At 37.5% G+C, this 27794-nt stretch overlaps 1 protein-coding gene across 2 annotated transcripts in view; it reads right to left on the bottom strand.

Annotated features, from left to right (window-relative positions):
• Nucleotides 1-22660: 22660 nt before the first annotated feature.
• si:dkey-234i14.6 (uncharacterized) overlaps nt 22661-27794 on the bottom strand; it is a 12151-nt gene continuing 7017 nt past the window's right edge. Inside the window, exons 4-6 of one of the 2 annotated variants that reach the window (XR_009527171.1) lie at nt 25088-25301; nt 23724-24632; nt 22661-23691 (exon numbers count right to left, since the gene is read on the bottom strand). Coding sequence is in view for 1 of the 2 variants with exons in the window: in XM_060060176.1 (XP_059916159.1) it covers nt 24454-24632; nt 25088-25301 (393 nt within the window). In the remaining variant the exon portion in view is untranslated. Of the gene's footprint in view, nt 24633-25087; nt 25302-27794 lie in introns of both variants that reach the window. The other variant, XM_060060176.1, reaches the window with a different exon arrangement.

The raw sequence follows: 27794 nt of genomic DNA, 5'->3' as shown, positions 1-27794 counted from the left end.
CACACACGCACGCACACACAGACACGCACCTACACATACGACACACACGCATACACACTTGCACACACCAACACGCTCCCACACACACGCACCCGTGCATGCATGAACGCACCGACAGAGACAGACAGAGATAGATGTGCATGTGCGCACACACACACACACACGCGCGCACGCACACACACACACACACACACACACACACACACACACACACACACACACACACACACACACACACACACACACACACACACACACACACACACACACACACACAGGGGCCAGGGTTGGGTGGAGAGGCGGTGGTATGGTTCTATATCGAGCCCTGAAATCAACTGAGTTAAAGAGGCTGGCGATGGCAGAGAAGAAGAAGAAGGGAGGAGAGAAGAGAGGGCTTTAGGAAGGACGGCTGCGGGGGGGAGGAGGAGGGGAGGAGGGGGGGAGGAGGAGGGGAGGAGGGGAGGAGGGTGCGTTTGACTCGCTACAGCGGGGCTGATTTCCTTCCTGACAGGGAAGGCCAATTATTAGCAGTGACACTGTAAGGAAACGGGCTGGGGGTGAGCTAGGACCGGAGGGAGCCGAGCGCAGGTCTGCATCCACCGCTGTTTGTCAGACGAACAGGTCAATCGGTCTCTGGGCTGGAGCACCGCCCCAGTCTTTTCATTTCTGGAAAGAAACATTAACGTCATCGTTTCTTTCTTTCCCTTTTTACAATCGAAGATGTCAAATGTGAAGTATCCATGCACGCGACTTTGGTTCTTACGGTTAAGCTGATTACCTGACAACATTTAACCACATTTTAGCCAAGAAAATGATATTGTATGGTACAATTCAGGCCTTCTTTCTTTGCTCCCACACAAGGCCTTTCACTCCAACCCCATTGTGTGTTTGCATGAAGGACTTATTTGTGGGCTGTATTCATGCTGGTGGCAAACATAAAAGACCTTCTGTCTGGTCACACAAGGTGCCAATATCTCAGTCATGTGACAGTGACTTCCTGTCGCTGGGTCAGACAGCCACTTGAAGGCTTGTCGATAGGGGCTGTTGCCAGCATCCTTTCTCGTCTTCTATCTACAACACACACTAACACAGACAATGCAGAACACAAAAGTCTCCTGTCTTCTCTTTGTGTAACCAAAGAAAGTATATATTACTAGGTAAAGATAATACGCTTCAATATTCATCGGATATTTTTTTAGCATCACTCTTCACCCTAGGATGCGACTCAAAATGTTTTTGAACAAATTTGAATAAAAATGAAATGAGGGTTTTGTTGTCATCCCTGACACTAGCAAATTTCCTCGGTGGTCCAGTCGAGTATCTCGGGTGTGAAATCCATTCTCTGAAATCCATTCTCTCTCTGAAATCCAGTAGAAGGGGTTTGTAGTCCAGAACCTGGGGTTTGTAGTCCAGTACCTGGTGTTTGTAGTCCAGTATCTATGGTTTGTAGTCCAGTATCTGGGTTTTGTAGTCCAGTATCAGGGTTTTGTAGTCCAGTATCTGGTGTTTGTAGTCCAGTATCTGGGGTTTGTAGTCCAGTATCTGGTGTTTGTAATCCAGTATCTGGGGTTTGCAGTCCAGTATCTGGGTTTGGTAGTCCAGTATCAGGGTTTTGTAGTCCAGTATCTGGGTTTTGTAGTCCAGTATCTGGCATTTGTAGTCAAGGATCGTGGGTTTGTAGTCCAGTATCTGGGGTTTTTAGTCCAGTATCTGGGGTTTGTAGTCCGGTATCTGGGTTTTGTAGTCCAGTATCTGGTGTTTGTAGTCCAGTATCTGGGGTTTGTAGTCCAGTATCTGGGGTTTGTAGTCCAGTATCTGGAGTTTGTAATCCAGTATCTGGGGTTTGTACTAGTCAATCTGGTGTTTTCCAGTCCAGTATCTGGGGTTTGTAGTCCAGTATCTGGAGAGCCAGTATCTGGGCTGTTCTACTCCTGCGGTTGAGCTGTGCAGATCTGTCTATGCAGAGTGTTTTGTAAGACAATAGTGCCCTCATAAGGCCAGAGGATGAAATAATACATGTATAATACAATATGAATAATGTGGTTATTTGTATGCCGTTGACACGTGATGGCCACTGTGAGAATTAATGACTTTTTTGTCCAAAATGTTTTGATGATCTTGACAAAGAGTAACCGTTTCACACTGGCTTCTAGTGTGAAGCATGGGAACATGCAAGTGTGCAGACATATGCATACACGCACACACCGACGCATGCACACATGCACTCGCACACGCACACTCACACACAGACACACACACACACCTACACACGCACACAAACACACACACACAGACGTACACACACACACTCAAAGACAGACACACAAACACAGACACAGACACATACACACACATATATACACACACATACAGACACACACACACACACACACACACACACACACACACACACACACACACACACACACACACACACACACACACACACACACACACACACACACACACACACATTCCCACACCAGAGCTACAAAAAAAAACAAAGTGAAAGATGGAGTCATTTAAATTGACAAAAATGCCTGTTTAGTTCTTTTTGACATCAACCTACCCAAGCTCTGCTTAACATTTGCCATTGATCGACGCCAAGACCCCACTGGCAGGTCTAATTCATTTCCTGAGCTTGTCATTCCCAATCATTGATTAAGTTGTCCTTCATCCCGCCGTTAATGATATGCAAGGATAAAAGATTTTCTCCTTATTGTGTTTAATCTGGTGAAAAGCCTTGTGCCGGAGCAGGGGCCGGTTCAGAGGTCCCCACGCTGCCCTCGCAGGCCACGGGCAGCCGATGAGCTTTTAATCAGAGCAGAGAGTAAACAGGCAGAGCTGGAGCGCTGTGCTCAGAGCACCAGAGGCTGCGGCCGTGGGGTGCAGGGCGCTGCTTAATCAGACGCCTTCACCTCTGTCCGGGCTGGCCTCCGGCGTACAGCTGCTCACCATGGGAGATGGCTTTAGCGCTAATGGGCTCGCCTTCTTTTGCCTGCGACTTTTATTTGTATTTTGTTAAGTTATATATGTATGTATATATATGTATAACTCCACTCATATATATGTATAAATATATAGATATTACATTATTATTATTTTACTAATATATATATATATATATGTTAATGAAAGTTCATGCCTATGCCATACAATGATCTCAGGAGTATTACAGGTTAGCTTGGGAAGGCTTTGGTAGTGCAGAGACAGGACATGCCTCTAGATGTTTAGAAATGATCAGTATGGACTCGTGACATAGCTGACATGATGAACAGTACTGCAATAAAGTAGTGAGCTAGACAATGTCAACATTCAGAAGGCTTCACTTAAAATTATAACAAATATCTTACCAATTTACTAAAGTAGTTGATTTATTGTTGCAATCATATTTAATATGGTTAAGTATCATTTTTGTTCTTCTTTATCTTTTCCTGTTTCGGAAATGGCACTCAATGAGCACTCACCATTGGAACACAAATACATGATCTATAACACGCAACATGTCTGTCGTACACATGTTGACATAATAAGATAGTCTTAGATCATACAAAATCTTCATTATATTTATGATTATTTGCATAATGATTTGCAAATTGTTTTATTTTAATTGATTTAATGTTTTCACATGATCCTGGCATTTTTTTGATTCATACTATTTAATAACTTAAATAGTTGAAGCCCTTTCATAATTGATGTAGCTATATAGTAAAAAAAAGTTGTGGAAGTTACACGTTTATAATTCATATAGAGATGGATAATCAATTATACACCTGAGGAGACAGCAATGACTAATACAATATTATGATAACTTCAACTGCCATGTGACAGTTCAAATTGAAGTTGTAGTATAATTGATCAATATCAGTATGATTAGTCAATAAAAAAAAAACCAATATGGAATGTATGAATTATATTTCAACTCTGCTGAACGGGTTTCTGGGGCGACGACCAGCTGTAAAAATGAATGTTAAATTACTAAACGTACTGGAACCACTAGAGGGCAGCAGTGCTCAACATACAGTGACCCAACGGAATGAGAAGGGTCCAGCTGCAAGCTTGGGCGTTTCCGTCATGACACAAGAACGTTCCTGGTAGCGTTTCATCGACCAATCACGTGGTGTTTCGAAAGGCATACTGGGTTTCGCAAGGCATACTGCGAAGCACAGTCGCAACTTGGCATACTATGCTTTCCTTCCTTAATGGCAATTTTACCTCTCTCATTAGATTTAGCAATCATGGAGCCCCCACTTGGCTAACGTTAGTTCTATGCTACCCGTACTTGAAACTGCAGAGAAAATCTAACTAGCGTATGTTAGCAGAGTTTCCGTTGTCCGTTATTACCGGTCAATGACCGGAAAAAAATGAGGAGGACCGACAATTCTAAATGTCCCAGGTCAGAATGACCAGTGGCGACTCGTCATTGGGGGCAATTCGCTACTCTCACAAGAAAAAAAGAAAAGAAAATGAAAAAAAGGAAATACATAAAAAATAGAATATATATATTTTTTTATATGTATATATATTTTCAAAAAATAATCTCCCCAGAAAGTACTATAAAATAATAAGTTTCGCGCTTTAATTTAATTTTTAGTCAACCCTGGCTTGCTTCTTCCGGCTGAGTTCGTCTGGAGGGGCGAGAGGGGCTCTAGCCCCACCAGCCCAATGCAAGAGGGGCTCTAGCCCCACCAGCCCAATGCAAGAGGGGCTCTAGCCCCACCAGCCCAATGCAATATGTATTGGACTGGAAACACTGAAATGCGCATGCTCAGAGTGTTTCTCTGTTGAAGTGGACAGAGATTATTTTACTTACTGGTGGGGCTAGCCGCTAGCCCAATATGTCCATGGTGTGGACTTAGGACCGTTAAATATCCCAGGATGCATTTCGCATTTCGCATTCCTGTTTTAAAATATCAGTGTGTAAGCTATAAAATAGGCTTTATAGGAACATTTTAAAAGTATAACAAAGATGGAGGACTATTCAACATAATTGCATACTATTATTTTAAAATGAAAAAGGGGTTTTGTTTTAGATAATTTGTTTATTGTATAAGTCGCTGATGGAGGAAACCCATCGCAACGGAAATCCCGGTCGGATCCATCTGTGTGTGTGCGCGTGTGCGTGTGTGTGTGTGTGTGTGTGTGTGTGTGTGTGTGTGTGTGTGTGTGTGTGTGTGTGTATGTGTGTGTGTGTGCGTGTGTGCGTGTGCGCGTGTGTGCGTGTGTGTTTCTATTCTATTCTATTCTCTACAGTGTTACCCTTTAGGTTTCATTTGATAAAAACGACATTGTTAGCCCTTATATTTTTTTCCCATGATGACTGAAACAACAGTGTTACCCCTTATGTTTTATTTGACAAGGACACTTTTTTTCTTTTTTCAAATATGTTTTTTTTCATAACGACCAATAAAAAACGACACTGTTACCCCTTATGTTTTTTTTTTCATTTAGACCAATAAAAAACAACAGTGTCACCCCTCATGTTTCATTTGATAAAAACGACAGTGTTACCCCCTATTTTTTATTCAATACATTTCGACAGTGTTACCCCTTATGGGTTTTTCATGACTACAGATAAAGAACAACATTGTTACCCCTTATGTTTTTTTTCATGACGACCAATAAAAAACAACAGTGTTACCCCTTATATTTTTTTTCATGACGACCAATAAAAAACAACAGTGTTACCCCTTATGGTTTTTTTCATGACGACCAAAGAAAAAGGACAGTGTCACCCCTCATGTTTCATTTGATAAAAACGACAATGTTACCCCCTATGTTTTTTTCCCATGATGACTGAAACAACAGTGTTACCCCTTATGTTTTATTTGACAAGGACACTTTTTTTCTTTTTTCAAATATGTTTTTTTTCATGACGACCAATAAAAAACAACAGTGTTACCCCTTATGTTTTTTTTTCATGACGACCAATAAAAAACAACAGTGTTACCCCTTATGTTTTTTTTTCATGACGACCAATAAAAAACAACAGTGTTACCCCTTATGTTTTTTTTCATGACGACCAATAAAAAACAACAGTGTTACCCCTTATGTTTTTATTCATGACGACCAATAAAAAAACAACAGTGTTACCCCTTATTTTTTTTTTCATGACGACCAATAAACAACATTGTTACCCCTTATGTTTTTTTTCATGACGACCAATAAAAAACAACAGTGTTACCCCTTATATTTTTTTTCATGACGACTGTTACGTCCCCCGCTAGGGGAAGGGGTGGCAACATAAAACCAGGTGTAGTTGGTTTAACTGAAAGCGTTTATTTAGCCCGGAGACAGTGATAATCAACTTAACAAACGTAGGAGGCAAAAGTACAAAAGGAAAAGGACCATTGGGTGCTGTCCAAATCAAAGAAACGAATACAACCAAGAAGTAGCTCCCAAAATACAAGGGTGGAACAGCACCCCTGCGTCTAGTGTGTATAACAAATTATAGCTGCAAGTCAGTGTACGATAACCCCTAAACAAAACTCTGGCCCAGTCCCCGTGTAGTAAACTAGAACCTCAATCAACTAGAGCCTCAATCAAACAACGCTCGTTCCAAGACCCAACGTGGCAAACTGCATCTCCGAGGCCAGCCGCCTTGAATGTTGAGCTCGGCTGTTCTTTATCCTCCCGGATCCTCGGCCCTCCGGTGCGGCAGCCAATCACGTCCGGGGAAAGGCACATTCAAATTAACATAATTCACAGCCAATCACACGCGGGGCAAACACATGATCATTAGCAACTGAGGATTGCAACCATGAGGGCGGGGCGTCAATCCGCAGCCGTAACACGACCAATAAAAAACAACAGTGTTACCCCTTATGGTTTTTTTCATGACGACCAAAGAAAAAGGACAGTGTCACCCCTCATGTTTCATTTGATAAAAACGACAATGTTACCCCCTATGTTTTTTTCCCATGATGACTGAAACAACAGTGTTACCCCTTATGTTTTATTTGACAAGGACACTTTTTTTCTTTTTTCAAATATGTTTTTTTTCATGACGACCAATAAAAAACAAGTGTTACCCCTTATGTTTTTTTTTCATGACGACCAATAAAAAACAACAGTGTTACCCCTTATGTTTTTTTCATGACGACCAATAGAAAACGACACTGTTACCCCTTATGTTTATTTTTTTCATTTAGACCAATAAAAAACAACAGTGTCACCCCTCATGTTTCATTTGATAAAAACGACAGTGTTACCCCTTATTTTTTATTCAATACATTTCGACAGTGTTACCCCTTATGGGTTTTTCATGACTACAGATAAAGAACAACAGTGTTACCCTTTACGTATCTTTTGATAAAAACGACAGTGTTACCCCTTATGTTTTTTTCGAAAGATGACTGATGAAAAACAACAGTGTCACCCCTTATGTTTTATTTGACAATTCTATTTGACAAAGACAACAGTGTTACCCCTTATGTTTTTTTTCATGACGACCAATAAAAAACAACAGTGTTACCCCTTATGTTTTTATTCATGACGACCAATAAAAAAACAACAGTGTTACCCCTTATGTTTTTTTTCATGACGACCAATAAAGAACAACATTGTTACCCCTTATGTTTTTTTTCATGACGACCAATAAAAAACAACAGTGTTACCCCTTATGTTTTTTTCATGACGACCAAAGAAAAAGGACAGTGTCACCCCTCATGTTTCATTTGATAAAAACGACAATGTTACCCCCTATGTTTTTTTCCCATGATGACTGAAACAACAGTGTTACCCCTTATGTTTTATTTGACAAGGACACTTTTTTTCTTTTTTCAAATATGTTTTTTTTCATGACGACCAATAAAAAACAAGTGTTACCCCTTATGTTTTTTTTTCATGACGACCAATAAAAAACAACAGTGTTACCCCTTATGTTTTTTTCATGACGACCAATAAAAAACGACACTGTTACCCCTTATGTTTATTTTTTCATTTAGACCAATAAAAAACAACAGTGTCACCCCTCATGTTTCAATTGATAAAAACGACAGTGTTACCCCCTATTTTTTATTCAATACATTTCGACAGTGTTACCCCTTATGGGTTTTTCATGACTACAGATAAAGAACAACAGTGTTACCCTTTACGTATCTTTTGATAAAAACGACAGTGTTACCCCTTATGTTTTTTTCGAAAGATGACTGATGAAAAACATCAGTGTTACCCCTTATGTTTTATTTGACAAGGAATTTATTTATTTTTTTCAAACATGTTTTTTTTCATGACGACCAATAAAATACAATAGTGTTACCCCTTATATTCTATTTGACAAAGACAACAGTGTTACCCCTTATGTTTTTTTTCATGACGACCAATAAAAAACAACAGTGTTACCCCTTATGTTTTTATTCATGACGACCAATAAAAAAACAACAGTGTTACCCCTTATGTTTTTTTTCATGACGACCAATAAAAAACAACATTGTTACCCCTTATGTTTTTTTTCATGACGACCAATAAAAAACAACAGTGTTACCCCTTATGTTTTATTTGACAAGGACAATTTTTTTTTTTTTTTTAAATATGTTTTTTTTCATGACGACCAATAAAATACGATAGTGTTACCCCTTATATTCTATTTGACAAAGACAACAGTGTTACCCCTTATGTTTTTTTTCATGACGACCAATAAAAAACAACAGTGTTACCCCTTATGTTTTTTTTCATGACGACCAATAAAGAACAACATTGTTACCCCTTATGTTTTTTTTCATGACGACCAATAAAAAACAACAGTGTTACCCCTTATATTTTTTTTCATGACGACCAATAAAAAACAACAGTGTTACCCCTTATGGTTTTTTTCATGACGACCAAAGAAAAAGGACAGTGTCACCCCTCATGTTTCATTTGATAAAAACGACAATGTTACCCCCTATGTTTTTTTCCCATGATGACTGAAACAACAGTGTTACCCCTTATGTTTTATTTGACAAGGACACTTTTTTTCTTTTTTCAAATATGTTTTTTTTCATGACGACCAATAAAAAACAAGTGTTACCCCTTATGTTTTTTTTTCATGACGACCAATAAAAAACAAGTGTTACCCCTTATGTTTTTTTCATGACGACCAATAAAAAACGACACTGTTACCCCTTATGTTTATTTTTTTCATTTAGACCAATAAAAAACAACAGTGTCACCCCTCATGTTTCATTTGATAAAAACGACAGTGTTACCCCCTATTTTTTATTCAATACATTTCGACAGTGTTACCCCTTATGGGTTTTTCATGACTACAGATAAAGAACAACAGTGTTACCCTTTACGTATCTTTTGATAAAAACGACAGTGTTACCCCTTATGTTTTTTTCGAAAGATGACTGATGAAAAACAACAGTGTTACCCCTTATGTTTTATTTGACAAGGAATTTATTTATTTTTTTCAAACATGTTTTTTTTCATGACGACCAATAAAATACAATAGTGTTACCCCTTATATTCTATTTGACAAAGACAACAGTGTTACCCCTTATGTTTTTTTTCATGACGACCAATAAAAAACAACAGTGTTACCCCTTATGTTTTTATTCATGACGACCAATAAAAAAACAACAGTGTTACCCCTTATGTTTTTTTTCATGACGACCAATAAAAAACAACATTGTTACCCCTTATGTTTTTTTTCATGACGACCAATAAAAAACAACAGTGTTACCCCTTATGTTATTTTTCATGACGACCAATAAAAAAACAACAGTGTTACCCCTTATGTTTTTTTCATGACGACCAATAAAAAACGACACTGTTACCCCTTATGTTTATTTTTTTCATTTAGACCAATAAAAAACAACAGTGTCACCCCTCATGTTTCATTTGATAAAAACGACAGTGTTACCCCCTAATTTTTTATTCAATACATTTCGACAGTGTTTCCCCTTATGGGTTTTTCATGACCACAGATAAAGAACAACAGTGTTACCCTTTACGTATCTTTTGATAAAAACAACAGTGTTACCCCTTATGTTTTATTTGACAAGGAATTTATTTATTTTTTTCAAATATGTTTTTTTTCATGACGACCAATACAAAACAACATTGTTACCCCCTATGTTTTTTTTCATGACGACCAATAAAAAACAACAGTGTTACCCCTTATGTTTTATTTGTCAAGGACAATTTTTTTTTTTTTTCAAATATGTTTTTTTTCATGACGACCAATAAAATACGATAGTGTTACCCCTTATATTCTATTAGACAAAGACAACAGTGTTACCCCTTATGTTTTTTTTCATGACGACCAATAAAAAACAACAGTGCTACCCCTTATGTTTTTATTCATGACGACCAATAAAAAAACAACAGTGTTACCCCTTATGTTTTTTTTCATGACGACCAATAAAAAAACAACAGTGTTACCCCTTATGTTTTTTTTCATGACGACCAATAAAGAACAACATTGTTACCCCTTATGTTTTTTTTCATGACGACCAATAAAAAACAACAGTGTTACCCCTTATAATTTTTTTTCATGACGACCAATAAAAAACAACAGTGTTACCCCTTATGTTTTTTTTCATGACGACCAAAGAAAAACGACAGTGTCACCCCCCATGCTTCATTTGATAAAAACTACAGTGTTACCCCCTATGTTTAAATTGATAAATATCAACAGTATTACACCTTATGTTTTTTTTCATGACGACCAATAAAAAATGACAGTGTTAAACCTTATGTTTTTTTTCATGACGACCAATAAAAAACAACAGTGTTACCCCTTATGGTTTTTTTCATGACGACCAATAAAAAACATGAGGGGTGACAGTGTCACCCCTCATGTTTCATTTGATAAAAACGACAATGTTACCCCCTATGTTTTTTTCCCATGATGACTGAAACAACAGTGTTACCCCTTATGTTTTATTTGACAAGGACGCTTTTTTTCTTTTTTCAAATACGTTTTTTTCATGACGACCAATAAAAAACAACAGTGTTTTTATGGTTTTTTTTCATGACGACCAATAAAAAACAACAGTGTTACCCCTGATGTTTTTTTCATGACGACCAATAAAAAACGACACTGTTACCCCTTATGTTTTTTATTTTTATTTAGACCAATAAATAACAACAGTGTCACCCCTCATGTTTCATTTGATAAAAACGACTGTGTTACCCCCTATTTTTTATTCAATACATTTCGACAGTGTTACCCCTTATGGGTTTTTCATGACTACAGATAAAGAACAACAGTGTTACCCTTTACGTATCTTTTGATAAAAACGACAGTGTTACCCCTTATGTTTTTTTCGTAAGATGACTGATGAAAAACAACAGTGTTACCCCTTATGTTTTATTTGACAAGAACAATTTTTTTTATTCTTTCAAATATGTTTTTTTTCATGACCAATAAAATACGATAGTGTTACCCCTTATATTCTATTTGACAAAGACAACAGTGTTACCCCTTATGTTTTTTTTCATGACGACCAATAAAAAACAACAGTGTTACCCCTTATGTTTTTTTTCATGACGACCAATAAAAAACAACAGTGTTACCCCTTATGTTTTTATACATGACGACCAATAAAAAAAACAACAGTGTTACCCCTTATGTTTTTTTTCATGACGACCAATAAAAAACAACATTGTTACCCCTTATGTTTTTTTCATGACGACCAATAAAAGACAACAGTGTTACCCCTTATGTTATTTTTCATGACGACCAATAAAAAAACAACAGTGTTACCCCTTATGTTTTTTTCATGACGACCAATAAAAAACGACACTGTTACCCCTTATGTTTATTTTTTTCATTTAGACCAATAAAAAACAACAGTGTCACCCCTCATGTTTCATTTGATAAAAACGACAGTGTTACCCCCTAATTTTTTATTCAATACATTTCGACAGTGTTTCCCCTTATGGGTTTTTCATGACTACAGATAAAGAACAACAGTGTTACCCTTTACGTATCTTTTGATAAAAACAACAGCGTTACCCCTTATGTTTTATTTGACAAGGAATTTATTTATTTTTTTCAAATATGTTTTTTTTCATGACGACCAATAAAAAACAACATTGTTACCCCCTATGTTTTTTTTCATGACGACCAATAAAAAACAACAGTGTTACCCCTTATGTTTTATTTGTCAAGGCCAATTTTTTTTTTTTTTCAAATATGTTTTTTTTCATGACGACCAATAAAATACGATAGTGTTACCCCTTATATTCTATTTGACAAAGACAACAGTGTTACCCCTTATGTTTTTTTTCATGACGACCAATAAAAAACAACAGTGCTACCCCTTATGTTTTTATTCATGACGACCAATAAAAAAACAACAGTGTTACCCCTTATGTTTTTTTTCATGACGACCAATAAAAAACAACATTGTTACCCCTTATGTTTTTTTTCATGACGACCAATAAAAAACAACAGTGTTACCCCTTATGTTTTATTTGACAAGGACAATTTATTTATTTTTTTCAAATATGTTTTTTTTCATGACGACCAATAAAATACGATAGTGTTACCCCTTATATTCTATTTGACAAAGACAACAGTGTTACCCCTTATGTTTTTTTTCATGACGACCAATAAAAAACAACAGTGTTACCCCTTATGTTTTTATTCATGACGACCAATAAAAAAACAACAGTGTTACCCCTTATGTTTTTTTTCATGACAACCAATAAAGAACAACATTGTTACCCCTTATGTTTTTTTTCATGACGACCAATAAAGAACAACATTGTTACCCCTTATGTTTTTTTTCATGACGACCAATAAAGAACAACATTGTTACCCCTTATGTTTTTTTTCATGACGACCAATAAAAAACAACATTGTTACCCCTTATGTTTTTTTTCATGACGACCAATAAAAAACAACAGTGTTACCCCTTATGTTTTATTTGACAAGGACAATTTCTTTTTTTTTTCAAATATGTTTTTTTTCATGACGACCAATAAAATACGATAGTGTTACCCCTTATATTCTATTTGACAAACACAACAGTGTTACCCCTTATGTTTTTTTTCATGACGACCAATAAAAAACAACATTGTTACCCCTTATGTTTTTTTTCATGACGACCAATAAAAAACAACATTGTTACCCCTTATGATTTTTTTCATGACGACCAATAAAAAACAACAGTGTTACCCCTTATGTTTTATTTGACAAGGACAATTTCTTTTTTTTCAAATATGTTTTTTTTCATGACGACCAATAAAATACGATAGTGTTACCCCTTATATTCTATTTGACAAAGACAACAGTGTTACCCCTTATGTTTTTTTTCATGACGACCAATAAAAAACAACAGTGTTACCCCTTATGTTTTTATTCTTGACGACCAATAAAAAAACAACAGTGTTACCCCTTATGTTTTTTTTCATGACGACCAATAAAAAACAACATTGTTACCCCTTATGTTTTTTTTCATGACGACCAATAAAAAACAACAGTGTTACCCCTTATGTTTTATTTGACAAGGACAATTTTTTTTTTTTTTCAAATATGTTTTTTTTCATGACGACCAATAAAATACGATAGTGTTATCCCTTATATTCTATTTGACAAAGACAACAGTGTTACCCCTTTTGTTTTTTTTCATGACGACCAATAAAAAACAACTGTGTTACCCCTTATGTTTTTATTCATGACGACCAATAAAAAAACAACAGTGTTACCCCTTATGTTTTTTTTCATGACGACCAATAAAAAACAACATTGTTACCCCTTATGTTTTTTTTCATGACGACCAATAAAAAACAACAGTGTTACCCCTTATGTTTTATTTGACAAGGACAATTTTTTATTTTTTTTCAAATATGTTTTTTTTCATGACGACCAATAAAATACGATAGTGTTACCCCTTATATTCTATTTGACAAAGACAACAGTGTTACCCCTTATGTTTTTTTTCATGACGACCAATAAAAAACAACAGTGTTACCCCTTATGTTTTTATTCATGACGACCAATAAAAAAACAACAGTGTTACCCCTTATGTTTTTTTTCATGACGACCAATAAAAAACAACATTGTTACCCCTTATGTTTTTTTTCATGACGACCAATAAAAAACAACAGTGTTACCCCTTATGTTTTATTTGACAAGGACAATTTTTTTTTTTTTTTTTAAATATGTTTTTTTTCATGACGACCAATAAAATACGATAGTGTTACCCCTTATATTCTATTTGACAAAGACAACAGTGTTACCCCTTATGTTTTTTTTCATGACGACCAATAAAAAACAACAGTGTTACCCCTTATGTTTTTATTCATGACGACCAATAAAAAAACAACAGTGTTACCCCTTATGTTTTTTTTCATGACGACCAATAAAAAACAACATTGTTACCCCTTATGTTTTTTTTCATGACGACCAATAAAAAACAACAGTGTTACCCCTTATGTTTTATTTGACAAGGACAATTTTTTATTTTTTTTTAAATATGTTTTTTTTCATGACGACCAATAAAATACGATAGTGTTACCCCTTATATTCTATTTGACAAAGACAACAGTGTTACCCCTTATGTTTTTTTTCATGACGACCAATAAAAAACAACAGTGTTACCCCTTATGTTTTTATTCATGACGACCAATAAAAAAACAACAGTGTTACCCCTTATGTTTTTTTTCATGACGACCAATAAAAAACAACATTGTTACCCCTTATGTTTTTTTTCATGACGACCAATAAAAAACAACAGTGTTACCCCTTATGTTTTATTTGACAAGGACAATTTTTTATTTTTTTTTAAATATGTTTTTTTTCATGACGACCAATAAAATACGATAGTGTTACCCCTTATATTATATTTGACAAAGACAACAGTGTTACCCCTTATGTTTTTTTTCATGACGACCAATAAAAAACAACAGTGTTACCCCTTATGTTTTTATTCATGAAGACCAATAAAAAAACAACAGTGTTACCCCTTATGTTTTTTTTCATGACGACCAATAAAGAACAACATTGTTACCCCTTATGTTTTTTTTCATGACGACCAATAAAAAACAACAGTGTTACCCCTTATAATTTTTTTTCATGACGACCAATAAAAAACAACAGTGTTACCCCTTATGTTTTTTTTCATGACGACCAAAGAAAAACGACAGTGTCACCCCCCATGCTTCATTTGATAAAAACTACAGTGTTACCCCCTATGTTTTAATTGATAAATATCAACAGTATTACACCTTATGTTTTTTTTCATGACGACCAATAAAAAATGACAGTGTTAAACCTTATGTTTTTTTTCATGACGACCAATAAAAAACAACAGTGTTACCCCTTATGGTTTTTTTCATGACGACCAAAGAAAAAGGACAGTGTCACCCCTCATGTTTCATTTGATAAAAACGACAATGTTACCCCCTATGTTTTTTTCCCATGATGACTGAAACAACAGTGTTACCCCTTATGTTTTATTTGACAATGACACTTTTTTTCTTTTTTCAAATATGTTTTTTTCATGACGACCAATAAAAAACAACAGTGTTTTTATGGTTTTTTTTCATGACGACCAATAAAAAACAACAGTGTTACCCCTGATGTTTTTTTCATGACGACCAATAAAAAACGACACTGTTACCCCTTATGTTTTTTATTTTTATTTAAACCAATAAAAAACAACAGTGTCACCCCTCATGTTTCATTTGATAAAAACGACAGTGTTACCCCTTATTTTTTATTCAATACATTTCGACAGTGTTACCCCTTATGGGTTTTTCATGACTACAGATAAAGAACAACAGTGTTACCCTTTACGTATCTTTTGATAAAAACGACAGTGTTACCCCTTATGTTTTTTTCGAAAGATGACTGATGAAAATCAACAGTGTTACCCCTTATGTTTTATTTGACAAGGACAATTTTTTTTTTTTTTAAATATGTTTTTTTTCATGACGACCAATAAAATACGATAGTGTTACCCCTTATATTCTATTTGACAAAGACAACAGTGTTACCCCTTATGTTTTTTTTCATGACGACCAATAAAAAACAACAGTGTTACCCCTTATGTTTTTATTCATGACGACCAATAAAAAAACAACAGTGTTACCCCTTATGTTTTTTTTCATGACGACCAACAAAAAACAACATTGTTACCCCTTATGTTTTTTTTCATGACGACCAATAAAAAACAACAGTGTTACCCCTTATGCTATTTTTTCATGACGACCAATAAAAAACAACAGTGTTACCCCTTATGCTATTTTTCATGACGACCAATAAAAAAACAACAGTGTTACCCCTTATGTTGTTTTTTTTCATTTAGACCAATAAAAAACAACAGTGTCACCCCTCATGTTTCATTTGATAAAAACGACAGTGTTACCCCTTATGGGTTTTTCATGACTACAGATAACGAACAACAGTGTTACCCTTTACGTATCTTTTGATAAAAACGACAGCGTTACCCCTTATGTTTTATTTGACAAGGATATATATTTTTTTTTTCAAATATGTTTTTTTTCATGACGACCAATAAAATACGATAGTGTTACCCCTTATATTCTATTTGACAAAGACAACAGTGTTACCCCTTATGTTTTTTTTCATGACGACCAATAAGAAACAACAGTGTTACCCCTTATGTTTTTATTCATGACGACCAATAAAAAAAACAACAGTGTTACCCCTTATGTTTTTTTTCATGACGACCAATAAAAAACAACAGTGTTACCCCTTATGTTTTTTTTTATGACGACCAATAAAAACCAACAGTGTTACCCCTTATGGTTTTTTTCATGACGACCAAAGAAAAACGACAGTGTCACCCCCCATGTTTCATTTGATAAAAACGACAGTGTTACCCCCTATGTTTTAATTGATAAATATAAACAGTATTACACCTTATGTTTTTTTTCATGACGACCAATAAAAAATGACAGTGTTAAACCTTGTTTTTTTTCATGACGACCAATAAAAAACAACAGTGTCACCCCTCATGTTTCATTTGATAAAAACGACAGTGTTACCCCCTATTTTTTATTCAATACATTTCGACAGTGTTACCCCTTATGGGTTTTTCATGACTACAGATTAAGAACAACAGTGTTACCCTTTATGTATCTTTTGATAAAAACGAGTGTTACCCCTTATGTTTTTTTCGAAAGATGACTGATGAAAAACAACAGTGTTACCCCTTATGTTTTATTTGACAAGGATATATATTTTTTTTTTCAAATATGTTTTTTTTCATGACGACCAATAAAATACGATTGTGTTACCCCTTATATTCTATTTGACAAAGACAACAGTGTTACCCCTTATGTTTTTTTTCATGACGACCAATAAAAAACAACAGTGTTACCCCTTATGTTTTTATTCATGACGACCAATAAAAAAAACAACAGTGTTACCCCTTATGTTTTTTTTCATGACGACCAATAAAAAACAACAGTGTTACCCCTTATGTTTTTTTTCATGACGACCAATAAAAAACAACATTGTTACCCCTTATGTTTTTTTTCATGACGACCAATAAAAAACAACAGTGTTACCCCTTATATTTTTTTTTATGACGACCAATAAAAAACAACTGTGTTACCCCTCATGTTTCATTTGATAAAAACGACAGTGTTACCCCCTATTTTTTATTCAATACATTTCGACAGTGTTACCCCTTATGGGTTTTTCATGACTACAGATAAAGAACAACAGTGTTACCCTTTACGTATCTTTTGATAAAAACGACAGTGTTACCCCTTATGTTTTTTTTGACAAGGACAATTATTAATTTTTTTTCAAATATGTTTTTTTTCATGACGACCAATAAAATACGATAGTGTTACCCCTTATATTCTATTTGACAAAGACAACAGTGTTACCCCTTATGTTTTTTTTCATGACGACCAATAAAAAACAACAGTGTTACCCCTTATGTTTTTATTCATGACGACCAATAAAAAAACAACAGTTTTTTTATTGGTCGTCATGTTTTTTTATTGGTCGTCATGAATAAAAACATAAGGGGTAACACTGTTGTTTTTTATTGGTCGTCATGAAAAAAAACATCAGGGGTAACACTGTTGTCTTTGTCAAATAGAATATAAGGGGTAACACTATCGTATTTTATTGGTCGTCATGAAAAAAAATATATTAAAAAAAAAATAAAAAATTGTCCTTGTCAAAAAAAACATGTTTTTTTTCATGACGACCAATAAAAAACAACATTGTTACCCCTTATGTTTTTTTTCATGACGACCAATAAAAAACAACAGTGCTACCCCTTATATTTTTTTTCATGACGACCAATAAAAAACCACATTGTTACCCCTTATGGTTTTTTTCATGACGACCAAAGAAAAAGGACAGTGTCACCCCTCATGTTTCATTTGATAAAAACGACAATGTTACCCCCTATTTTTTAATGGATGAATATCGACAGTGTTACCCCTTATGTTTTTTTCATGACGACCGATAAAAAAGGACAGTGTTACCCCTTATGTTTCATTTGATAAAAACAACAGTGTTACCCCTCATGTTTCATTTGATGAAAAACAACAGTGTTACCCCTTATGTTTTTTTCATGACGACCAATAAAAAACGACAGTGTTACCCCTTGTGTTTTTTTTCATGACGACCAAAGAAAAACGACAGTGTCACCCCTCATGTTTCATTTGGTAAAAACGACAGTGTTACCCCCTATGTTTTATTCGATACATTTCGACAGTGTTACCCCTTATGGGTTTTTCATGACGACAGATAAAGAACGACAGTGTTACCCTTTACGTATCTTTTGATAAAAACGACAGTGTTACCCCTTATGTTTTTTTCCCATGATGACTGATGAAAAACAACAGTGTTACCCCTTATATTTTATTTGATAAAAACGACAATGTTACCCCCATATGTTTTTTTCATGACGACCGATAAAAAAGGACAGTGTTACCCCCTATGTTTTATTTGATAAATATCGACAGTGTTACCCCTTATGTTCATTTGATGACCACCAATAAAAAACGACACAGTTACCCCTCATGTTTTTTCCATGTTGACCAATAAAAAACGACAGTGGTACCCCTGTCGACGTTTTTGTGTGGATCCAAACCTGAGCTGTTTAGAGTGTTAACCCCTGAATTTATCAATGCACCAACAAGATAACGAATAAAGTCAACACAATGGTTATACTTGACTTCATAATTCGCATGAAATAGAAATAAGAGACTTCCAACAGAGGACATCTTCCGGACTTGAACCCCGGTCACCAGGTGGTTAGCTCACAGCACTCTCCACTACCCAATGAGATTTTTAATTTAATTATGTCTGAGATTATATATGGCAGTGCAATAGACATGATAGCATTACGTTTAAAATTAACGACATTGTGTTTTCCTCAGATATTGAGCCGCAGTCTACAGTTGGTCAGGCAGAGTGCACTCCACTGCACCACTGAGGCGATGACAATACACAATTATCAATCATCAATAAAGAGGATATACATGACATTAAAATGTATGTGTGTATTTCTATTATTTCCCTTTTGTTTTTTTTCATGACGACCAATAAAAAAAGACACTGTTACCCCTTATATTTTATTAGATAAAGACAACAGTGTTACCCTTGATGTTTTTTTTCATGACGACCAATAAAAAACAACAGCGTTACCCCTTATGTGTTTTTCATGACGACCAATAAAAAACGACAATGTTACCCCTTTTTTTTTTTACATGAGGACCAATAAAAAACAAGTGTTACCCCTTGTGTTTTTTTTCATGACGACCAATAAAAAACAACAGTGTTACCCCTTATGTTTTTTTTCATGACGACCAATAAAAGACAACAGTGTTACCCCTTATGTTTTTTTTCATGACGACCAATAAAAAACTACAGTGTTACCCCTTATGTTTTTTTCATGACGACCAATAAAAAACGACATTGTCACCCCTCATGTTTAATTTGGTAAAAACGACAGTGTTGCCCCTTATGTTTTTTTGACATGATGACTGATGAAAAACAACAGTGTTACGCCTATATTTTATTTGACAAGGACATTTTCTTTTTCATCACAACCAATAAATAACGACAGTGGTACCCCTGTCGACGTTATTGCGGGGATCCGAACCTGAGCTGTTTAGGGTGTTAGCCTCCGAACTTATCAATGCACCATCAAGACACTGAATAAAGACAACACAATGGTTATACTTGACTTTATAATACGCATGAAATAGAAATAAGAGACTTCCAACAGAGGACATCTTCCGGACTTGAACCCCGGTCTCCAGGTGGTTAGCTCACAGCACTCTCCACTACCCAATGAGATTTTTAATTTGAATATGTCTGAGATTATATATGGCAGTGCAATAGACATGATATCATTACGTTTAAAATTAAAGATATTGTGTTTTCCTCAGATATTGAGCTGCAGTCTCCAGTGGGTTAGGCAGAGTGCACTCCACTGCACCACTGTGGCGATGACAATACACAATAATTAATCATCAATAAAGAGGATATACATGACATTAAAATGTATGTGTGTATTTCTATTATTTCCCTTGTTTTTTTTCATGACGACCAATAAAAAACGACACTGTTACCCCTTATATTTTATTTGACAAAGACAACAGTGTTACCCTTGATGTTTTTTTTCATGACGACCAATAAAAAACAACAGCGTTACCCCTTATGTGTTTTTCATGACGACCAATAAAAAACGACAATGTTACCCCTTATTTTTTTTTCATGACGACCAATAAAAAACAACAGTGTTACCCCTTATGTTTTTTTTCATGACGACCAATAAAAAACAACAGTGTTACCCCTTATGTTTTTTTCATGACGACCAATAAAAAACGACATTGTCACCCCTTATGTTTAATTTGGTAAAAACGACAGTGTTACCCCCTATGTTTTATTTGATACATTTCGACAGTGTTACCCCTTATGGGTTTTTCATGAAGACAGATAAAAAACGACAGTGTTACCCTTTACGTTTCATTTGATAAAAACGACAGTGTTACCCCTTATGTTTTTTTGACATGATGACTGATGAAAAACAACAGTGTTACGCCTATATTTTATTTGACAAGGAAAACATTTTTTTCATGACGACCAATAAATAACGACAGTGGTACCCCTGTCGTCGTTTGTGCGGGGATCCGAACCTGAGCTGTTTAGAGTGTTAACCTCCGAACTTATCAATGCACCATCAAGACACCGAATAAAGTCATCACAATGGTTATACTTGACTTTATAATTCGCATGAAATAGAAATAAGAGTCTTCCAACCGAGGACATCAACCGGACTTGAACCCAGGGGGTTAGCTCACAGCTCTCACCACATCCCACTGAGATATGTAATTTGATAATATCTGAGGTTATATATGCAATAGACATGATAGCATTACGTTTAAAATTAAAGATATTGTGTTTTCCACAGAAATTGAGCCACGGTCTCCAGTGGGTTAGGCAGAGTGCACACCACTGCACCACTGAGGCGATGACAATACACAATAATCAATCATCAATAAAGAGGATATACATGACATTAAAATGTATGTGTGTATATCTATTATTTCCCTCATGTGTTTTTTTCATGACGGCTGATAAAAAACAACAGTGTTACCCCTTATATTTTATTTGACAAAGACAACAGTGTTACCCCTTATGTTTTTTTTCATGACGACCAATAAAAAACAACAGTGTTGCCCCTTGAGGTTTTTTTCATGACGACCAATCAAAAACAACAGTGTTACCCCTTATGGTTTTTTTCATGACGACCAAAGAAAAATGACAGTGTCACCCCTCATGTTTCCTTTGATAAAAACGACAGTGTTACCCCTTATGTTTTTTTCATGATGACCAATAAAAAACAACAGTGTTGCCCCTTGAGGTTTTTTTCATGACGACCAATCAAAAACAACAGTGTTACCCCTTATGGTTTTTTTCATGACGACCAAAGAAAAATGACAGTGTCACCCCTCATGTTTCCTTTGATAAAAACGACAGTGTTACCCCTTATGTTTTTTTCATGATGACCGATAAAAAACGACAGTGTTACCCCTTATGTTTCATTTGATTAAAACGACAGTGTTACCCCTTGTGTTTCATTTGATTAAAACGACAGTGTTACCCCTTGTGTTTTTTTTCACGACGACCAAAGAAAAACAATAGTGTTACCCCTTACGTTTTATTTGATAAATATCAACAGTGTTACCCCTTTTGTTTTTTTCATGACGACCAATAAAAAACAACAGTGTTACCCATTATGTTTTTTTTCAAGATGACCAATAAAAAACAACAGTGTCATAGTAGATCGCTAACTAGCAGAGAGATGTAAGCACTTTCCACCCTTTTCAGTGGAGGAATTGGACTCCCCAAGCAATGTTATGCTTAAAAGGAGCAAGTAAGTTACATATTAATTTAGTCTTTCGGCCTGTAGCATATAAACAAAATGAAGCAACTGTCCCATATTTCTAACTGCATTTGAAGTAGACATTGAGACTCACAAAAAATGGACGCTATAGGACAGTGATCATGATTTGTCTCAGTATCAGAATAACAACAATGGGTCAAATAGCAATGGCTGGTGGAATGGCCATGAAGTAGGTCTGTATATGCAGTGTAAGCTTGTCCAGGCCCTGCAAGTCAGGATGTAGGCTATGAATGTGAATGAAAAGCAGGTAAATAGGTAGTGGCCATCCCCAAAATGCACCAGAATGCAGGAAATCAAATCTATTAAATTCCAAAAAAAATATGGGGGGGGGGGGGGGGGGAGAACCTCAGACCCCCAGCCTATTACTGTGCCCCACCAACATGTTTGATCGCCAGCCGCCACTGAGAATGACCAATGGAAATAATTCTCTGCACAATTTCAATTGTGTTTAAATATGCTACAGTGGTCATTTGTTTAGCCAATTCATGTTAAACATTGAGGGTTTTGATTGTCGGGTCGGGCCTTTGATCGAGCGTTTGTGCTTTTTTTGTTTTTGTTATCATTGCTTTATTGGCCTAATTTGAGGAGAAATCTATGCCATAAACAGACATTTTATAGGCCTTTATTACACGGGTCTTCTCAATGCCGTGGAACGCTCCGTTCACTTGCATGGGTTGCAGTCCGGTAACTTGTCAACCCCTGCTGATCAACACTACGAATGCTGGTAACGAATAAATTGTAAAAAGACACCATGTGAAGTTATTTTCCAAATAAGATTTGAAAAGCTTTGGAAGTATATTTACAACACTATTTACATGGTTTCGGAGTAGTACACTTTGACATTTTAATACAGTTCAGCGAGAAAGGCGACAAAGAATAAGAAGGGGGCGTTCCAGTCTGCGTAAACGGGAACCCCCACCACACAAGAACGCCCATTTGCGTCTGCATTGGGATGATATTGAACGGAATTGTAAAAAATCTACCGAAGGTATCAATTGTTCTTGCTGAACTTTATCCACATAAACAACCCATGTTCGATCAATGTCCACACACAAATAAGGATGCATATATGGCTGAAAATAATTGTATTAAACAAATAAACCGATTTCATAGAAATAATACAATCTTCATCTTTGTTTTATTCAGATGACTGGCACTGACAAGTTATTTTGTGGCACTTTAACCTCTGACCCCAGCCATTATAAGGACTCATGAATACAACTTAGATATATATTATCTGGTCCCATATATAGGACCTATATAGGAACTAGGTACCATTTATACAGCACCAACTGGTGCACACCTGCAATGATAACACCTTTAGATCTGCTGAACATTTTATCTAAACACAGGTGTTACTATCGGTTCATTTACCTAACCTAATCCTAACCCAAATAAATGTCTGGCCAGTGTGTAATTATTACATCAACAGCTGAAACTGCATTTTTCTAATCTGTGACTAAGAAAAGCATAGCACAATGACAGTTTAGTTAAGCGAAGCAACATCAAGACAGTTTATAAGCAATGACTATACAAAGGTTCCCCAACATAGTTGAACAATGAATAAAAAAATTAATTAAAAAAATACTATTGCCGCTATTGGGATCAAAAAAAGAAAAAGGCTGCTAAAATTGACATTCTTTTTACGAAAATATTTTTAGTTGTAATGAACTGTTGGTTAATGTCTCTTAACTAACCCGGTTGGGCGGCAGTAGCTCAAGAGTTCCAGCGGGTTGACTTGACTTGAGTGTCGGGGTGTCCCTGAGCAAGACGCCTCACCCCAACTGCTCCCGACGAGCTGGCTGTCACCTTCCTTTGGTGAAGCCGTAAATGTGTGTATGAATGGGTGAATATTACGCAATAATTGTAAAGCGCTGAGTGGCCACTTTAGGAGAGCGCCACATAAATGCAGTCCATTTACCTTTTGTTTTGTTGCTTTGGTTGTATGTTATGCTGTATAATAATAATATTTTTTACCCATATTTCGATTCAGTAAACATAAGACTCATCACAGCACTGGTAAAGACATTTTATCAACATTGTAGTGCAGTAGCACTCATCTCACCACAAGGTGGCGATATCGGTTCTTCACAAGCTTTGAGGCCTACTCGTACATGGACTCTAACAGGCCCGTCTGCTTGAAGGTCTCTGATACTTGCCGGGAGTGTTTAATTTTAGCGGCCAGCGCTTCTAGAACGTCGTTCTGATCGACAGCTGTGGCCGTCTTGTAGATAAACGTTTTCAGAGACTCAAGACCGCGCATGCCCAGATTCACACCACAACCTGAGAAGAGAGGAGAGGAGAGGAGAGGAGAGGAGAGGAGAGAGGAGAGATATGTTGGAGGAGAAGGGAGGAGAGGAAAGGAGAGGAGAGGAGAGGAGAGGAGAAAAGAGATATGTTAGAGGAGAGGGGAGTGGATGGGAAGGGATGAGGGAGGAGAGGGGAGAAGAGGAGAGGAGAGGAGGGAGTAAAATCAAGAAAGAAGAAAGTCAAGCACTGCTAAATTCAGTCACACACATTCCTTTGTAATGGAAATGTATTTCTTTGTCCATTCTCCATCAATGCATTTTGTCCATGCATGCATGTCACGTGTGTGCCATGGATTATAACGTGCTCGTTGCTATGTTCCACTCTGTCCACGACATACACTATTTATACTCCTGTTTTTCCCGTCCATCCGTTTGAATCATCAGTATGCTTCCTGCGTTCATACGATGGTTTCAGATCGCCCCGCCCACCTGTGTCGAAGTTGAGGACGCGGGCGGCCTCGCCCTCCACGGTGACGGCCACGTTGTCCCCCTGGATGTAGGCCGCGCTGACATGGCGGTGCGACAGCTGCACCTCGAAGAGGCGCCGGCTGCACTGCAGGCGGTGCAGCGTGAGGTCGCTGAGCCGCGGCTCGATGTCCGTCTTGTAGGCGTTGAAGGACTGGTGGAAGATGTTCTTCATGATCTGCGGTGGAAAAAACCAAAGCCAGCCATTTAGCGTAATGGTCGTTTATTGAACCAACCAAGACCCGCTTTTCCACTGCATGGTACCAGCTCGACACGACTCGACACGACTCGACTCAGCTCGCATTTTTTGCGTTTCCACCGCGGTACCATGGTATCTGGTACCTGAAGTGGCTGCTTTTTCTAGTACCTACTCGCTCTAGGTTCCAAGCGAGCTGAGCCGATGCTAAAAGGTGACGTCGGCAGACGGCCGGCGACTGATTGGCCAGAGAGTGTGACGAAGTCACGAGAGCGACATGGCAACCATGCTGGTAACATCCATAGCAGCGCCGCAGCCAACATGTTCCACTTCTCCAACTTCTTCAACATGCCAGCTAATAATAGTAATGTGATCGATGTCCTCCATTGTTGTTATGTGGGTTCTGTCCATGTGTGGGTTGCGTATGTGTTGTTTGCGTCGCGTACACAAATACGTCACGGCCCTTTCGCGCAGCCGACCCCGCCCACGTCCAGGAGGTACTTTTTGCGGTGGAAAAGCACCCGTGCTGCTACCGTGTCGAGTCGTGTCGTGTCGAGTCGTGTCGAGTCGAGCTACATGTGCGGTGGAAAAGCGGCAGCATTTTTTGCGTGAACCACGGAGATGCGCGACTTGGGGATTCCGAATCTATTCAACAATGTTTCCCCTAGTGGCGGGATCCAATGTGGTGGACCTGATATGGTCATTCAATATGAAATCATAATGTTTCCATCTTCATCTTAATCTGTATTTCTAAGTGATTATTGTGTGATCGTATACATTCTCCCATTAGTCTGGATAGTAAAGCCGCTTTTCCACTGCATGGTACCAGCTCGACACGACTCGACTCAGCTCGCATTTTTTGCGTTTCCACCGCGGTACCATGGTATCTGGTACCTGAAGTGGCTGCTTTTTCTAGTACCTACTCGTTCTAGGTTCCAAGCGAGCTGAGCCGATGCTAAAAGGTGACGTCGGCAGACGGCCGGCGACTGATTGGCCAGAGAGTGTGACGAAGTCACGAGAGCGACATGGCAACCATGCTGGTAACATCCGTAGCAGCGCCGCAGCCAACATGTTCCACTTCTCCAACTTCTTCAACATGCCAGCTAATAATAGTAATGCGATCGATGTCCTCCATTGTTGTTATGTGGGTTCTGTCCATGTGTGGGTTGCGTATGTGTTGTTTGCGTCGCGTACACAAATACGTCACGGCCCTTTCGCGCAGCCGACCCCGCCCACGTCCAGGAGGTACTATTTGCGGTGGAAAAGCACCCGTGCTGCTACCGTGTCGAGTCGTGTCGTGTCGAGTCGTGTCGAGTCGAGCTACATGTGCGGTGGAAAAGCGGCATAAGTCGACCCAGGATGGCTGAAGAGGGCAGATCATTCTGGCTTTGTGTCACGGTGCACAGTGCGTTCGCACCCCCACCGGGGCTGCCAATGACAGGGAAGCAGCAACCGGAAGAACGAAGAAAGAAGATTCTTATTAAACGTGACCTTTAATAAGAATCTTCCTCCACATCAATTATGTGGATCATACCAGGTATTGGTTGTGACACAGTCCATATCTTTCTGTCTCTCTCGCGCTCTATCTCTCTGTCTCTGTCTCTCTCTCTCTCTCCTTCTCTCACTCGCTCTCTCTATCTCACTCAGTCTCTCTCTCTTTCTCTCGCTCGTTCTCTCTCGCTCGCTCTCTCTCTCTCGCTCTCTCTCGCTCTCCCACTCAGACTCAGACTCTCTCTCTCTCTCTCTCTCTCTCTCCCTCTCTCTCTCTCTCTCTCCCACTCAGTCTCTCTCTCTCTCTCTCTCTCTCTCTCTCTCTCCCTCTCTCTCTCTCTCCCACTCAGTCTCTCTCTCTCTCTCTCTCTCTCTCTCTCTCTCTCTCCTTCTCTCACTCGCTCTCTCTATCTCACTCAGACTCTCTCTCTCTCTCTCTCTCTCTCTCTCTCTCTCTCTCTCTGCCTCTCTGCCTCTCACTCAAACGTCCTTTGACCAATTCTAGAGCATTTATCTGTTACCAAGTAACGGTGCTTGCAGATAGCCACCCACTTAGCAACAAGAGACCCAACAATGGCTGTTTCTGCACCTGTTGGTTCTGCTGCGAGCTACAAAGTATGGGAGGGCTGCTGGGCTAATTCACACACTTTAACACATTGCTTCAAAAGCATTGAATATAGACAAGGATTGAGGGACACACGCACACACACAAACACACACAAGCAAAAACAAAGACACACATAGACACACACACAAAAACACACACGCACACCCACAGGGTAATTAATGCATGAGCACAATCGGGCACTCAGCAATTTTCTGAAAGGAGAATAACAAATCAGGAGGCTTGTTCAGTTGAAATAATTGCTGCTAATCCCCATGTGTTGTTAAAACTATAAATATCTCTTCAATGTGAGCTAGACTTTTTAAGGGAAATCATTTGTAGATCGGGATGTTTTATTTTCTCCTACATGAGCCGAACAC

The sequence above is a fragment of the Gadus macrocephalus genome, chromosome 9 (genome assembly GCF_031168955.1).
Source record: "Gadus macrocephalus chromosome 9, ASM3116895v1".
NCBI classification, from domain to species: domain Eukaryota; kingdom Metazoa; phylum Chordata; class Actinopteri; order Gadiformes; family Gadidae; genus Gadus; species Gadus macrocephalus.
This window is presented reverse-complemented; position numbering and strand designations above follow the sequence as displayed.